Source organism: Vigna unguiculata, chromosome 3 (assembly GCF_037176805.1).
Source record: "Vigna unguiculata cultivar grain cowpea cultivar isolate G323 ecotype 2 chromosome 3, ASM3717680v1, whole genome shotgun sequence".
NCBI classification, from domain to species: Eukaryota; Viridiplantae; Streptophyta; class Magnoliopsida; order Fabales; family Fabaceae; genus Vigna; species Vigna unguiculata.
The window spans coordinates 64604284-64621111 of NC_140794.1; the positions used below are offsets into that span (position 1 = coordinate 64604284).

Sequence of the window (16828 nt, forward strand, 5' to 3'; positions counted from 1 at the left end):
TTGAGACCAAATTAGTAATTAAACTTAATTACAACTTATATAAATGTGTTAAAATATTTTTTAAACATTTATATATCAAATTTTCCACCTAAATATTCATTTTCTTTTTTACATTTTACATAAAAAATCCCAATTTAAACTTATAATTTTTTTTAAAAATATTAAAAATGTAAATGTAAAATGATACTTGTAATTTTTAAATGTTCAACGTGACAAATATTTTTAATCTTATAAGTGTCACTTTATATTTACATTTTTAATATTTAAAAAATATTATAAGTTTAAATAGGGATTATTTTTATGTAAAAATGTTAAAATAAAATAATTTGAATATTTAGATGGAGTGATTTGATATATAATTTTTTTTAAAAAAATTTAACATATATAAATATATATATAAGTTGTAATTAAGTTTAATTACTAAGTTGTTCTCAAAATTGAGAAGAAGGACCAAAATGTTTCATTTTAAGAAAAAAGAGGACCAAGTTGGATAAAATTATAAATAAGGGGACACAATTGAAAACAAACACTATACAGAGAGACCGTGTTAATGTCAATTTAACATAAATGACTAAATTGAACATTTTTAAAAATTTGGAAGACTTAATTGAACAAGTGAAAAAATTAGAGATCTTTTTAAAAATCCGAATAAAATTAGAGGACTAAATTAAGTATTAGGCCTTTTATTTAATACGAAACTTTAATCGTATATAATAACTTTTATTTTTTCTATTTACATTACATCCCATCATTGTTGTTCGAGAATTTAAATTTTGGAAAATTATTCATTACACACTTCAGAAATAATTTTCTTAAAATTCCGTTTGTTACAAAAAAAAAAAATTCTAATCCATGGTTATTCTTTTTTAACTTCAATCTTTCACTTCTCATATCACGTCGATCTTTTACCTCCCATAATAATACATTGAGTGAGGATTTTATATTTAATAATATAGGATAAAATGGGATATTAAAACTTCTGAGGGTGTAGAAAGAAAAAAGGAGGTGCATAAAGTAGAAGCTATTCCAGTAGTCCTTTTTCTCCAATTGGGCCTTGAGATTGATTTTGGATTGGGCTAAAACTATCTACGCATTCTTGAATTTAGGAGATAATTAAATCTATTGGAAATATAACTCAAAGAATAAAGGGGTTTCTTCCCTGCATCTCCAAACATTTCTTATGTATTTAAATAAAAAAATTAAACCATATGTTGACATCCGGAGGAGATAAAATTAGGGGTGAAGTTAGAGATATAATAAAATGTAGTGACTTTTAATTCAGGAATAAAGTAGAAATTTAAAAAAAATTTAGAGGTGCAAAAGAAGTCTTTGAAGGTGCAGAAAAAAAGCATGCAACAACAAAAGTTCAACCCACATTACCCATGACTCTTCACAATTAAACGATTAATTTGATTATGGATTTTTTTAATCGCAAACACTTTTTTTTTTCTGTTTAGTTTGTTTTTTTCACACAATTTTCTCAACTGATTTTAATTTTATCGGATTGATTTAGTTTATTTTATTTTAAAGACATAAATGGTTTATGTTAAGCACATTTTGCTTGTAGCTCTATGCAAGTGTTTGGATCAGGGAAATTAAAAGACTAATTGATCTCTATAAGAATTTAAAATACTTCATTGTAAAATGGATGATTTGGATTCAAAATTTAAATAGTAACTGAAATTTTCATTTTCACGATGTATTTTTAATAATGACAATTGAATGGATGTATTATGTCATAGGCATCATGCTTATGTAATAATATCATAACATTTACATGAAGTCATCACTATCAGAGTTAACCACAAAAGTACAAAATCTAAAATGAAACAAAAACTAAAGTAGTAAAAAAAAAAAACATCATAGGCTAAAAATTCGATTAAGCACACAGCACACGTTGTTATATTTTGATCCTGTGTTTACTCTTGGGCTGGCTCAGGCCTATGTCCTATGTCGATAGCAACTTTACAAAGAAAGAAATCACGTGAGGAATGACAGGAGCACGTGAGGAATGGCGGTTTATAGAGGGAATAGCGAAGAATTAACTTGAGGTGGTAGGTAGTTAGCAAGTAGTAGTGTTCACAAATTGAGAGCTTCCGTAAACACAAGAATAAACCTGAACACATCGAACCAACCCCATAAACCCTAACTTCCATCTTTCTTCTTCAATGGCCACTCTCGACCCAATCCAAAACGGCACAACCAATCCCTTGCTATCTGAAAATCCTGACCCCGCCGAACCTCCCTCCACCGCCGCCGACGATCCCACTCCTGAGGTTGCGGCTGAGAAGCGGTGGCCGGGATGGCCCGGCCTCTGCGTGTTCCGCCTCATCGTGCCGGTCCTCAAAGTCGGAAGCATCATTGGCCGCAAGGGGGAGCTCATCAAGAAGACCTGCGAGGAAACGAAAGCTCGCATACGAGTCCTCGACGGCGCGGTTGGCACTCCCGATCGAATCGTGAGTGTTTCCTATTTCATTTCTAGGGATTCTTCATTTATATTATTTGCTAGGTTTTCTTGGGTTCCGTCATTTCTCATTTATATTTGAGTACTGCTTGTACAGTACTAGTATGGATTTTTATTTTCACTGCCTGGAAGTTACTACAAGTTGGATTCTCTGTGCTGGTGTGTTTCTTTCAGCTCGTTGCGTTATTTCCCTTAGTTTCCAATTTACATTTTTATTCTAGTTTCATTAATTTTGTGATGTTTTTTCAATCCAGGTATAATTACTAGGAGTGTTTTATAGTATTTGTGGGGTGGTTTCTCTGTTGAATTTGTAATTGCTAACGGGAGACATATGATAGTATTAGTATCAATGGTTGTAACTTCACCTGTAGTGTTAGAGTTTGAATCTCTTACAACCCACGGTTAGTAATCCCCCGGAAAATATGTCTGGGTTTCGGGTATGTCCGTATGTACTATTGTCATGTTGCTTAGGTTCCAATGTTTTTTTATTTGAAGTATAAATGAAGCAACCGTGTCTGTTCAGTTCGGGATAAATTTTCAAATGCAAATTATAACAATGTTGAGTTTTTTATTTGTGTATCTAGTTCTGTATTGTCGTTATATGGTTTGAATTTTGTCTTTAGGTACTCATATCAGGGAAGGAAGAGCCAGAGACACCACTTTCTCCTGCAATGGATGCTGTCATAAGGATTTTTAAACGTATCTCCGGGTTGTCTGAAATTGATGGCGAGAATAAAGCCGCAGGGCTTGCGTTTTGTTCTGTTCGTTTATTGGTGGCCTCAACACAGGCTATCAATTTGATTGGAAAGCAGGGTTCATTAATTAAATCTATACAAGAAAATACCAGTGCATCTGTTAGAGTACTATCTGGAGGTGTGCCTGCTGTCCCTGTTATCCGATAATGTATTTTCTCCCCGACTTGATAGCATCCTTTTAGTTCTCCCCAACTTGATAGCATCCTTTTATTTGTCTTATCCTTCCTTATATTGACTGATGTAGTAGAAAGTGTGCTGAATCATATATTTAATTACTGACATGACATTTGGTTTACCTAGCTTCTATGGATGATTCTTGAAATGAGGTGGTTTTATCTTTTAGTGTTTTACCATTTAGATAGTGGCTAGAATCTAAATGAACTAAATATGTATTCATAACCTTTATTCAAACTTCACTCTGGTCTGAGGCCACTGAAATTCAAGAATCCGTTTGTCCTTGCTTAATTTAAAGGCTGTCTCACTTTAGTGGAGCCTTTTCCAGTTGCCATTGTTGTCAATTTTAACATTTGTGCTCCTAACGAGAAAGATCTTTTTATTGGTTTTCTTTCAATGTATTTTTTTGTTCAACGCTGGAAGTGATTTTGAAACCAAATAATTTTCCTGATAGATGAGGTTCCCTTTTATGCTGCTGCGGATGAGAGGATTGTTGAGTTGCAGGGAGAAGCCATGAAGGTCCTTAAGGCTCTGGAAGCAGTAGTTGGGCACCTGAGGAAGTTTTTGGTTGACCCCAGTGTTCTTCCCTTATTTGAGAAAAGTGTAAGTTTTATATTTTCAATTTTTTAAATTATTCTGAAACTATCAATACCAGTGTATATCATTTGCTTTTACTGCTATTTTATTTAGTTCCCATGATGAATGTCTTGTATTTAAACTAAGATGTGTGTTTATTTTGTTCAAGTACAATGCAACAATCTCCCAAGAGCGGCAAGTAGATTCAACTTGGGTTGACAAACAATCACTGCATAGTGCTTCACAGCCTAGCATTGCAAATGACATTCCGCTTTCATCAAAAAGGGATTCTCTGTTTGCTGACCGTGAAAGCCATTTGGATTCGTTGCTCCCTCCCTCCACAATGTCAGTATATGGTCAAGATTCTTCCCTTTCTAGTCTTCGTTCTTCAGCACTCGGTCGTACCAGTGCTCCTCCTATTGTTACCACGGTTAGTAATTTCAAGCATCCACAAATATCAATGTTCTATTTGATAGGGAAGTTTCCTTTGAAACCTGTCAATACCATTGTTGTTGTTTTTCTTTTTTCCATCTGTCTAAAATAAATAAGGCTAAATGACTTAGTCCCTGTATTTATTTGATTTATTTCAGTCTCATTTACTAGAAGGTTCAATTGAGTTCCATAATTTAAAAAATTGCCATTCCATAGACCGTCTGTTGAATTAATGGTGGTTTTTTAATCTTGTAATTTATGACAGTTTTTCTTACAATTAATGGTGGTTTTTTAAATGCAAAACATTATTATTATATTAAAAATAAAACATCAAATACATCAAATATAGCTTAAAAGTAAAACTTAAAAAACAGATTTTTTTTGTTTGAAACCCTTCTATTCTATCTGCAACTTTCAATTCATGGTTTGCAAATCGCAACACAATGATGATGGGAGGTTATTAAAGTGATACAATAGAATTAAAGGAGATACAATTTGAATTCATTCATGAGAGAGTTGTTAGAAATTTCTTTTACAAAAAGATACTTATATACATGGCTTATTCTAACTAACTATCTAGCACTCCAAGGTTCAATATGACAAACTTATAACAGAACTTCAGCTGTCAATTGACATCTATGTAACCATCCTAACAAACAACAGAAAGGCAGTTGACAGCTGTGTAATCATCTTTATAAACAGAGAGGCAGCTGTCAGTTGACATCCGTGTGACCCTAAGCTTATATAGAGTAATATACTCAAACAGGGGGCAGGCAAAATGACCACATATCTTTTCCCCTACCCCGCATTTACAACCAAACCCCGAAACCCACTCAATGCTCTCTTCCCCTTCATTCTTGTTCTGTGCTGATTTCTATCAAACTGTGAGATGATGAGTTTCATGTGTGGGGTCGTTGAGATGGAAGAGGAAGAAGTATCAGTGAAATAATATTGTTTTTCGTAATTATATTTGTTTTTTCAAATGGTTAAATAATAGCAAATATAATGACAGTTTTAACCACCCATATTCATATGAATACTACTAATAATCACAAAACTAACATTGTTGATCCCAATCAAACGAAAGGGCCACAAATTGCTGCCTTTTGTTGATTTAAGAGACTTAATAACCTTTTTATTAAATAGAGACTAAATTGAATCAAATAAACAGAGGAACCATATAGGTAATTTAGCCAAAAAATAAGGTACATTTTGATTACTAGTTTTATATATCAGAGCTTTTATACATTTTGATTCGTGTTATCCAAATTTTAAATCAAGGTACATTAATTTCTAATTTGTTATACGTTACTTTTGTACCTATTATTTTCATGATGATCTGGCTAAGGGACAAGCTTTTAAAGTGACTCCTACTGTATGATTTTTGTCACCTTACTGTGAACCAATGGCCTTTCTTTTCCACTTCTACATATTTGCTTATATACATCATTCATCTTTGTATTTTTTATTTTATTTTAGTGTTCGACGGTGATGGTAACTGCCATCTTCATTTACTGTTTCCACTTATTAGGTAATACAAACAATGCAAATACCACTGTCCTATGCAGAAGACATTATTGGTATACAAGGAACTAATATTGATTACATTCGCCGCACCAGTGGAGCTATATTGACCGTGCAGGAGAGCCGGGTGCCTGATGAAATCATTGTGGAAATAAAAGGCACCTCATCTCAGGTTCAGACAGCACAACAGTTGATTCAGGTATTATGGAAGTCGTGCTTTTGTGGTCCTTTTACTGTTGTATGACATATATGCAATGGGTTTATGTGTTTTTGATAGGGTACAATTTCTTTAAGTGTAGATGTATATAGAGGATTGCTCTTAACATATTCATTGTATAGTCGCTTTTTGTCGGCATTAAATCTTCACTAGTTAGAATGCTTGGTTGATATCCGTTCCTCATGTTGTCTGAAACATTTATTCTACTTACAATTAGATCACTTGATTGATAATCGAAGAACAGTAAAAAGAAACTATGAGAAATGAGACAAAATGATTAATCTATTTTTATTAAGAGGGGAAGTAGGACATGAAAAAAATGAAGATGGTTTGCTTAGTTTGGTATTCTTGTTCATTAAATGTTGGTAGGGGTGGAAGGAGGAAAAATAAGTGTCAGTTTTCTATTTTATAAATACATCTACAAACTAATATAGGACATTAAGTGGGTAGAATCTGAACCTATCAAATAGTCGCAAGTCAAAACATATGACCATTGCATGATTTTCTTTAAGGTACATATGATTGCGATTGGATGTGTATCAGTTAGGCTTTCCCTTACTAGACATGAACAAATCAATCCGTTTTTAGGTGATGGGATTGTACATAAGATGTGACAACTTCAACTTTATTCTTGATTTTTTATAAATTCATATCTATGTATTACTTTAGGACTGTTTTAGTAATTGTGGAATAAAGAGTTGGCATGATTACAACCATAATTCATTTCTGGTCTTCTGCTGCATGTTTCATTCATTCAATTTTCAGACTGATTTGTGATTTTTTTGGAATGGGTGTAGACTAGTTTGTGTGGTTATACTAATAGAAATGTGCTGTGTTACAGGAAGTTATAAGTAATCACAAAGAACCTGTGGGTAGTAATTACAGCAGGTTAGATACAGGTCTGAGGTCTTCTTACCCTCAGCTGGGCAGTTCCTCTTATTCGTCATCTTCCTTGTCGTCTCAACCCTACAGCGGTTATGGATCTTCTGGTCTTGGAGGCTATAGTACTTTCAGACTTTGACCCAAACTCTTGTAATCGGGCCTGATTAATGTGGCCGAGAGTTGAGCAGTGCTATAGAAAATGTAATGAAATATTAACCATTTTCAGGAGGAAGATGTTTAGTTTTGTAGTGTAAATGTGCATTGAATTAAAGTATAATTATGGGATCTATATTTTATTTTATCCTTTGAATGCTAACTATTCTTACCTCCACCTATCATTGGTTTAGTTGTAGACGTGTTTAACCGGCTATGGATTCTACTATAGCTGTTACTGTCCAACCGGATCCTCTCCTGAATTTTCCACTCTATCATTGGACAAATCTAATGGTTCCGATCAAGTTCCCAGTGGAACCTTGTTTTTGAAATTATAAAGTATTTTTTACAGTCACTATAAACACTTGAAAATAAAAAATATTTAGTTAAAAATTCAATATTTTCGATTTTATATATTAAAACTTTAAGTTTCATACAGTATCAAAAAGTTTTTACTAATGCGCTTGTTTATTAAATATTCTCAGTTTAATGAAATAAAACACTATAGATGTAAGAAATTTCAAATTTTTAAATTTGTTTTAGTAATAAAATGCCTCAACATTTTTTTTATTTGTGTACCCAACTTAAAATTATATTAGGTGAGATCAATGTTATATTATAGACACTATTGAGTATTAATTGGAATCATGACTCATTCTTAAGCATTTAATGCTGGTTATTATATTTGAAAGTTGAAATAATAATATTCAATTCTAAAGGAACCAAACATATATTTTTATAATAAGTAAAATTATAAAACACAACACCACATATTACTAGGATATAGAAAACAAAAGTATATTAGGAAAAAAAAAAAAAGAACGAGAGATTTTTTAATTAAACATATATTAATGAATAACTATATATTTAACCTAGTTCAAATTAGTTGATGATTGATTTACATATCTATTAAACTGATATATATATATATATATATATATATATATATATATATATATATATATATATATATATATATATATATATATATATATATATATATATATATATATATATATATATATATATAATAGAGTCGAGTGAAGAAATGATGTTCAGATAAGTTATCCCAAAGCCAGTCACTGGTGCTCGTTGCAGCAATGCCCACTTTAAATCTCTTCACAAATGTGCCTGTTGACACCGTAGTTGCTTCTGACATTCTCAGAGATGCCACAAAAGCTGTTGCAAAGATCATCGGAAAACCGGAATCCGTTAAGTCCACTTCTATCCTCTATTCTCCCCTTTTACTCACTCTCTTTTCAACAATGTTCACCACTTGTTTGATAAAATTACTGTATAAAAATATCAAAAGTTTACCTAACTCATGCCATGAAGTTTGTTAAGATACTATTTACCTTGAAGACTGTTGTCTGATATGACTCTTTCCTGTTTAGTTTTTTCGGTAATTTGATGTTCCACAGTTGAATAATTGTTTTGCTACTTTATGCTTAGTGTCATTTGACATGGCTTTGTATCTTTTTTTGTATGTGGGATTGTATTTCAGTATGTGATGATTTTGTTGAATGGGGGAGTGCCCATTGAATTTGCTGGAACTGAAGAGCCAGCTGCTTATGGAGAATTGATCTCAATTGGGGGCCTTGGTCCTAGTGTAAATGGAAAATTGAGTTCTACCATTGCAGAAATTCTTCAAACTAAGCTTTATATTGACAGTTCACGATTTTATATCAAGTTTTATGATGTTCAGGTAAATTGCTGCTTTGTTCGATGTTGACATATGTGATTCTGAGAATACTGCTAACTGATAATGGTTACCACTGTTTGGTATTGTCTGGTCTTTTGAAATATTTGTATGTGGGGTGAAGTGATAAGTGATTTTGTCATCTATCTACTCTAATTCTTTGCCATATTGAACCTCTTTTGGTTCTTTAAACATAGGGGGTTGTTTTGTATCCATGCAATTCTATTATGATTCTTAGGATTTTGTTTGAGGAAGCAAAACATGGGATTGAATTAATGCTGTTTTTCAGGGAACGCGTTGCTAATAACACAAGTTGTTTAAGTACAAATTGATATCGGATGTTGTTTAGTCATATTTTGTCTGTAGTAAGAGTAAATATGTTTTTTATCAGTCATAGAAAATGTGTGCTACGACAAAAAAAAAATATCTTTGCTAACTTTATCATGTCCTAATATGTTCTTCTATTTCTTTTATTGTCTTGTCTCGTAAAGAAGTTATTTCTATTTTATTTTTTTGTTGTTTTGAATTTGCTGAAGTACTTTTATGAACATTATCAAGGTGGGCGAGTCAAGCAATAGCTTCCCGTGGATACTATGAATGTCTACATAATCTCAACTTTTATGTTCATTACTTTCTCTCCTCATTATATTCCTTTTCTGATGCAGCGCTCATTCTTTGGGTTCAATGGCTCAACCTTTTGATGTAACTTTCTTTCTAGGCATAGATTTGTGGAGTTTCACGGGGAAAAAATCATCTTCATTTGGATTATTGTAATTCTGTATGCATGTTTGTATTCATGAATACAGTAGTTTATTGAATGGGAAAAAGCGTCTTCCTTTCTTCCCTTGTTGATGCTTTAAAGTTTCATGCCTTTAATTTATTTATCTTTATGTTGGGTCTGAATCTTAATGAGCTTCATAAACCATATACGGGTGATTCCGATTTTTAACGAAACGGATTCCATTGCCAATGTTGTGAGTGTAGCTTTGCGGCATTAAACATTCTTTGTTGGAAATGTTGACAACTTTAAGCATGTCAAGAAGAAAATTGCAGTGAATACACTTTTGGCCTTTTCTATTATACAAGTAAAATAGTATGTTGTTGTCTCACTAATAGAGTGGACTGGGATAATTTCACTGGATAGGCATAGAATTTCGCTAAATAAAAATTAAAAATACATTACCAGTATCTCTAAAATAAATTGCTAGTTAAACATAAATCATCATCATGCACTTTTTCTTCTATTTTATAGTTCTTTAATATTACGTGCAAACTTTTTCTTATCCCAATTAAGATTTATTATCTTTCTCAAGCAAAGATAGATTACAAATGTTGTTTTCCCTCCTTATTTCCCAAAAAAGGAAAAAATCGTCTTGCAAAGTAATTAAACATTTCACAGTCAATTCTAGAATGTTCAATGATAATTTGGTGGCATTTTAGAAACATTATAACTACGAATATTATTGTATGAATAAAAATCAAGTAAATCTTGACGATAAAATTTATCGACATTAATAAAATATACATATTTTTCAAAGATTATAACAAAATTTTCAAGTCTTGCATAACCAAAACCACGTTCTTGTAAAAGACTATTACAAACCTAAAATAAAACTCTTAAGATAATTGAAGATGTAATCACTTCTCTAGAAACCTAAAACAAAATTAGGGCAGTGCTTAATGAATTAGCGAACACAAATATGTATGATCAAATAAAGTCATCTGAAGTCATTATAACAAAGGCAGCTTTTGGTTTTAAGGTAGCATGTTGTCTAGTAGGACATTTGTATCAAGAAAGAAACAAAATCATCTAAAAAAATCTTAATTGAAAATCCTTTTTAGTGAGTACAAGTTTCAGAATATATTCCATGAAAGTTAATTAGAAAAAATCATATTCTATAGAGAAGTTGAAAAAAACTAGATCATATAGTATTTATGTTACTCTTATCAGGACATTTGATCTTACAGTCAACTTGTGACTAATTAAACGTATACGGTTTGTTTTATGCTAACCAAGGATAAAGAACAAATGACAGATAACACTTTTAAAAATGGTCTCTACAGGAAGTTAAAGAAAGAAATGTGATTTTTCCTTTGACATAAGAAAGTGTGCCGTATAAAATCTACTGTTTATAAGGGATAGAAATACACAATTTGCATCGAAAAACGGAGCAAATGTACACATGGACTGCTTAGTGTTGTGAGTACCATCGTCCCAAATCACCATCCATATTTTGCTTGCGTTTCAGCTTTGGTAAGCATGCCTTTTGCACGCCGCTCAGCTAGCTTCATTTCATTTTGTTTCATTTCGAAGTACAATGAACCAATTTGATGCTTCCTCTTGTGCAACTTTGAAGGCTTCCCTTTTGTCGAAGCAGGCTACAAGAATAAATTTGGTAAGCACAAAGTAACTGATGGAAACATGGGTAAATTATACGAGTTGCATAATGTAGACCAACAGCCCAGTGACCAAGATTTCCTAATTCTTGAACTATTTGAATCTGTACTGACACATGGGTAAAATCCTAAATTCTATCTACGCAAAAATAAACATTATTCTTTTTATTTGTTACCATTACTGGCAGCTCAGTATTTCTATGTCCTAGCAGTAGTAAAAATGGTGCAAATGGAATGAAAAAAAAAAAAAAAACCTCTTGGTTTGCTTTCACAAATCTTGCATAAAGAAAAATATACGATAACAAGTAGAGCACTTCATAACATTTAAAATATAATAATAATAATAATAATAATAATAATAATAAAAATAACACAGAAAATGTCTAGTTTTTTTTCATTTTTTATCAATAATAAGAGAGGTAGAAAAACCCACGTTGCTAAGCAGTACATCAAGATGCAAAGAGTTATAACTATAATGTGATGAATGGTTATACTAACACAGGATCTAAATGAAGTATGGCTCAACTTAAAATGTAATCAATACTTTTAATTTTACAGGATAATTTCTAGTTTAGTTAGTTACAGCAGAAGATGAAGCTCCAATAATTCAGAATAGAAACAATGCAATCTGTCATAATTCCTTTAACTAAATATAAGACAAAGACACAAAAGCACAGCCCTATGTGAAAGATATCGTTATAAAGCAAGCATTCAAAATTAAAAAACTCATTCTGATGTAAAAAAATTATAATGTACAGATGTGTGCACAAACAGTCAAAATTCACATCATTTCACCAAACAACAATCGTACAGTTCTATATTTGCATGACCCTTTTATATGGAATATGGTCAGCTTTCCTCCAGCTTCCCTTTGTTTCCATAAAAGGAAGATAAGATATATTTCATACACATATAAGTAATATGGCTCAGTGACCTGCGAGAAAAGCAGCTAATATATAACATAATATGATCTAGGTCAAGCTTATGTAGAGTTTGTACACACCAACATACCCTTATTAGTAGTTTTAGTTCTAATTGAACTACAAACTAAATTCATCTTATACATTTAAATTACAATGCCAACCCAGTCTACATGTATGACCCTGCAATTTCCTAGTAAGATGTGCACCATCGTCAATAGGGATAGAAAATTATGGTGGACGGTCAAAAGTCCACCAAATACAAGTGCTGTCATGGCTGTGGGGCCACTATAGTTGGCCTCGCTTTACAAATTGCTGATGGCTGAGGGGTCAAAAAACACCACATTATTGCCTTATGTTGGTGCTATAACAGTTATTTGACATTAGATGGCAATAATATTAAAGTCCCGTTTTAACTTCACAAATAGAGTGGCATCTAACAATACATCACTATTAAGTACCGGGAATTTTAATGATTTGACATTATGCAACAATGATCAGAATTACCATCTAACTAATCTCTTTACTTTATAGAATACAAGCCACGGAACATATTGCCCATTTATAGTTCAAGATTCAGTTTCTTGATATATGCATACTAACTAAAACAAATGAGGATAATGTCTCGTTGACTCACTTCAACAAGGACAAACATTATACAATCTCACTCGATCAAGGGCTTGACAACATTCTAATTATGTAGACGGAATAAATCTTATTTAAGTTACCCTACTTCCTCCAAGTTATTGTTAATAGGATGAATGGTTAACTTTAAAACCACCTAACACAAAAGATGCTTGACAATATAAAAACATATAGATCCTCAGGTAAGCAACTGCAATGAGAAGTGATTTCAAAAATAAGAACCGCACACCATTATCACTTGGGAACTGCATATGAACAGCATTCACACATGCAGTATTCTCAAGGTGAGTGAATATTCTTGTAATGTGAATTAATATTAAAGACTCAGCCATATTCATGACTGATGAGATATCATCATTAATGTATGCACTTGCTTTGCATTTATTGTTGTCCAGATTGACAATAAAACTTGAGCAGGGACATTTAAAAGTAGTGTTCACAATTTAACCAATATAACAAAGTTATTTATGCACGTCATATCTGTTCCCATAAAGTTCTTGGGAGAATAATGACCACGAGGGTTCAATTAAAAAAACTGCCATGGCTATCTATAAAAATCTTCCAATAACCTATATTCACTGAGGACCTGCACTAGAAGGAATTAACTGGTCATCAATCTTTCTCAATAATTAATCTCCCAAGGTTAATGAGTTAATCTATGAAAACCCCCTTCTACCCAATATTTGTTTGGGAACTAGAGCGAGGAATTAACAGGTCGTTAATCATAGGATGTGTTAGAAGATACAGAGAGGGCCTCTTGCATGCAATTACTAGAGAACTGTCATTCCATGTCCCCTAAGCTATCGGAATAGGTAAACAGCCATATTCTAAGAACTGTACCCAATAACCTTATCACTAATTTTCAACATAACAAAATCCAAGAGTACACTCATCTGTCAATTTAACTGGGGACTTTGAAAAAAACTTCCTCGACAGAGATTGACAATCGAATATATCCAATTTCCCAATGCTTTAGAATAATATCTCTCTTGAGATATTATAAACAACTTCTTAGATGTCAGAGTATTTTGTTTCTTCCAGCCAAATGCAATATAACTATTGTTTCACATACCAAAATTTCTGAGGTCTATTATTCTTTGCTGTTTATTTTGAACCCTATTAGTCATGAATTTTCTCTGCTGCTCACGAAATGTGGGACACTGGATTTTAAAGCCTTCTACTACCCCGATAACAGCCTCAAGAACCCATATAAGCATCGGTACTTTACACTACACGTGATCTAGCAGGCTATTGAATCTCCTACTATCTAGATATATTTTCACGTCAAGCAGGCTAAATTACCTCACAAACCACTCGAAACATTTTCTTGCAACAACTTTCAACCCCCCAGCCAGCAGTCACAGATGCACTATATACTAAAAAGGCACTAAATAACTAGCCAAAAAAAAATGAATACCTAGTCTTACAGCCAACTAAAACAACTGCTCAACATGTAAAAACACAAGTTCAGAAATGAGAATACCTGATAAGTTGGTCCGAAAGCAATCCCAGTTAGCTTCACCTGATCCTCTCTCGGCCGATTCTTAATCAACTCATCTTGCTTCACCTCTATAATTTCCGTGGGAACCTCGTGCCTCCCTCTCCTCCCAGGAATCTTCACCACACTGTCACCAACCCCAGAAGCTTCCGTCACCGGTGCTGCTGAAGCTTCGCCCCAATTATTCCCATACTGCCCATAATCCCCATAGGCCTCACCATAATTCCCATACTGTTCAGTTCCATAAGCAGCAGCCCCAGCCTCAGGCTCGGGACCCGAACCATAATTGCTGTAATAACCAGCATACTGGTCAGTGGCATATTGGTAATTCTCATAATTTTCGTAATCCCCTACACTTTGATCCACGCTAACACTACTCGAACCGCCAGAATTCGACGCCGTTTCCAGTGCCGGTGATTCAGTTTCGATGATGGATCTCCGACCTGAACCGGAACTCGCTTGAACACCGAGAGTGGCAGAGTTCCTTGGCGCCGGAATACTGGCGAGGAAGGATTTCGCCGAGGAGGTTTGCGTGGAGGACGCTGACTTTTTCTTTCTTCTCTCCCGTTCTTCATCTTCGTCGTCGTCGTCGTCGTCGAGGAGTTGGGTAGGGTTTGGGAGAGGGATAATCGGGGGCCTGAATTGCACGACGCGTTTGGGTTGTGGTTCTGGGATTTGGGGTTTAGGTTTAGGGTTGGCGGTTTCGCTGGAAGTGGCGAGGGAAGGTTTTTTGGGCGGAGGAAGAGATTGAAAGGGAGACGAAGACGACGATTTGGGTTGAGGAAGAGATTGAAAAAGAGAAGACGACGATTTTGGTTGCGGAAGAGACTGAAAGAGCGACGATTTAGGTTGAGGAAGAGAGGAAAACGACGTCGTCGTTTTGGGTGGGGTTGGTTGTTGCTGTTCTTCTTCTTCATCTGAAGAAGCGTAGTTTGCTAGTAGGGAATCCATTACAACAACGACAAGGAAAACAAGATTATTACAATTGCTAATTGAGAGCACAACAACACCACCTTATTACCTATTTTCCTCAAACCCTAACCAAACCAAACCTCTATATTCAGTGCAATATTACATAAATCTCTTCAGCTTTGCTTCAATTTTTTAAATTTAATTTTCAGAATATAAATTTTAAATATTCACCCAAAACAACTATTAGTTGAGAGAGAACGTTTATTAGTTGTTATGTCATTGTGCTTGTGACAATGTTTATTTAGAGTGGTTTCTCAATCAATTTTTCAACTTCAAAAAATCATTTATTTGAGAAATTTTATGTGGTAGGACAATTATTATTTTTAATTTAAATCAAGAAAAATATTTCATATAAAAATTGTTCTTTCAGAGTAAAAATATAAAGTCCAAAAAAATTAATTAAATTAAGAAAACTTCATATAACATTTTTAAGAGTTTTTTTTAATGTTTTAATTATTAAAATATAACTGAGAATGCATTTTTTTTTTAAATGAGGTGACAATAGAGAGATATAAAAAATACTGTGGAGAATGGTAGAAATTAATTTAACAAACTTTTATACTGTGTTCATTAAATGACTTGTGTCTTATATTCATTACTTTTTGTTCAAAACATTCGTCAAAATATAGAAACAGTTAATATGTAAAATTCAATTAAAAAATTAATTCTTATCTTCTTCTCTTCAAGTTAAGAAAAAAACAAAGTAATATATTACGTTTATACGAATATTGGAGATTTATGCTCGTCAATAGTGTTTGTCATTCTTTCAGCAATAAGTAATCTGTACTAATACCATGGTTAAATATACTAAATTCATGTTTAAAGTAATTATTTTTTAAAGTTCTTTTGATAAATTAATGAAAAATAATTTGTTTAAAAGTAGAGTGAATCGAATATCAGTAATTTGTTTAGTACAAGAAGAACAGCAGAAGAGAAATAGTGTTTGGGCCATAGAATGAAACATGGATAAAAAAACAATAACATGTTTTGTTGCTTCTTTATGCACCTCTCTGTTTTTCTTCTTGCATTCCCTATTGCTTTCAAAATATTCAATCCAAAAAATATAAACGTATATATATTTCAGAATCAATGTTTCGAAAAATACTTTTGAATTCAGAAAAATCTTTGGAAACGCTGATTCCGAAAATTCCAAAAAATATTTTCCGAAAACAAATTTCCAGAATGCTCGTTTTGAAATTTATTTTAATGATCCGAAGAAAATTCCTAAAGTTTTTTTTTATTTTAATAACCCAAGCAACTTCTTCGTCATTATTCTTCGTATTTCTCTTCTTTTTCGATCCTTCACTTCCGATCACTTTTAATGAGGGGTAAAAAGGTCATATTAAGTTTTGTGGAGTTGCAGGAGGAAAACCATGAGGCGCAGGAAGTAGCAGCCTAAGAAAAAATGGGAAAAGCCTATACCATTGAATTGATTGTGAGTAAAAATATATAAATAAATGTGGGTCTTGGGTTCTCAGAACTCTTAAAATTGTGTTTCTTTATTTTCATTGTCAAACTAA

At 32.9% G+C, this 16828-nt stretch overlaps 3 protein-coding genes across 3 annotated transcripts; 2 read left to right on the plus strand and 1 right to left on the minus strand.

Annotated features, from left to right (window-relative positions):
- Window positions 1–2036: 2036 nt before the first annotated feature.
- Window positions 2037–7355, plus strand: PEP (RNA-binding KH domain-containing protein). Its single transcript, XM_028065215.2, has 6 exons — window positions 2037–2456; window positions 3088–3337; window positions 3848–3996; window positions 4139–4399; window positions 5933–6124; window positions 6984–7355. The coding sequence occupies exons 1-6, from the start codon at window positions 2169–2171 to the stop codon at window positions 7161–7163; spliced, it is 1320 nt and encodes a 439-aa protein (XP_027921016.1). The 5' UTR covers window positions 2037–2168; the 3' UTR covers window positions 7164–7355.
- Window positions 7356–8217: 862 nt separating this feature from the next.
- Window positions 8218–9720, plus strand: LOC114177312 (Tautomerase/MIF superfamily protein). Its single transcript, XM_028062599.1, has 3 exons — window positions 8218–8388; window positions 8682–8882; window positions 9542–9720. The coding sequence occupies exons 1-3, from the start codon at window positions 8278–8280 to the stop codon at window positions 9575–9577; spliced, it is 348 nt and encodes a 115-aa protein (XP_027918400.1). The 5' UTR covers window positions 8218–8277; the 3' UTR covers window positions 9578–9720.
- A 1224-nt stretch (window positions 9721–10944) lies between these two features.
- Window positions 10945–15404, minus strand: LOC114178459 (mitotic checkpoint protein PRCC-carboxy-term protein). Its single transcript, XM_028064379.2, has 2 exons — window positions 14322–15404; window positions 10945–11255 (listed from the first exon to the last, which is right to left on the minus strand). Exons 1-2 carry the CDS (start codon window positions 15285–15287, stop codon window positions 11097–11099), a joined length of 1125 nt encoding a protein of 374 aa, XP_027920180.1. The 5' UTR covers window positions 15288–15404; the 3' UTR covers window positions 10945–11096.
- Between the last annotated feature and the right edge of the window lie 1424 nt (window positions 15405–16828).

What these genes read in the sequence shown, in the direction of transcription:
- LOC114178459 (XM_028064379.2), bottom strand. Translation starts at nt 15,287, where the DNA reads ATGGATTCCCTACTAGCAAACTACGCTTCTTCAGATGAAGAAGAAGAA. An exon ending in CTTTCGGACCAACTTATCAG is followed by an intron (nt 11,256 to 14,321) that starts GTATTCTCATTT and finishes TTATTCTTGTAG; the next exon opens with CCTGCTTCGACAAAAGGGAA.
- LOC114177312 (XM_028062599.1), top strand. Translation starts at nt 8,278, where the DNA reads ATGCCCACTTTAAATCTCTTCACAAATGTGCCTGTTGACACCGTAGTT. An exon ending in TCATCGGAAAACCGGAATCC is followed by an intron (nt 8,389 to 8,681) that starts GTTAAGTCCACT and finishes ATTGTATTTCAG; the next exon opens with TATGTGATGATTTTGTTGAA. An exon ending in TCAAGTTTTATGATGTTCAG is followed by an intron (nt 8,883 to 9,541) that starts GTAAATTGCTGC and finishes TTTCTGATGCAG; the next exon opens with CGCTCATTCTTTGGGTTCAA.
- PEP (XM_028065215.2), top strand. Translation starts at nt 2,169, where the DNA reads ATGGCCACTCTCGACCCAATCCAAAACGGCACAACCAATCCCTTGCTA. An exon ending in TGTTAGAGTACTATCTGGAG is followed by an intron (nt 3,338 to 3,847) that starts GTGTGCCTGCTG and finishes TTTTCCTGATAG; the next exon opens with ATGAGGTTCCCTTTTATGCT. An exon ending in CAGCACAACAGTTGATTCAG is followed by an intron (nt 6,125 to 6,983) that starts GTATTATGGAAG and finishes GCTGTGTTACAG; the next exon opens with GAAGTTATAAGTAATCACAA.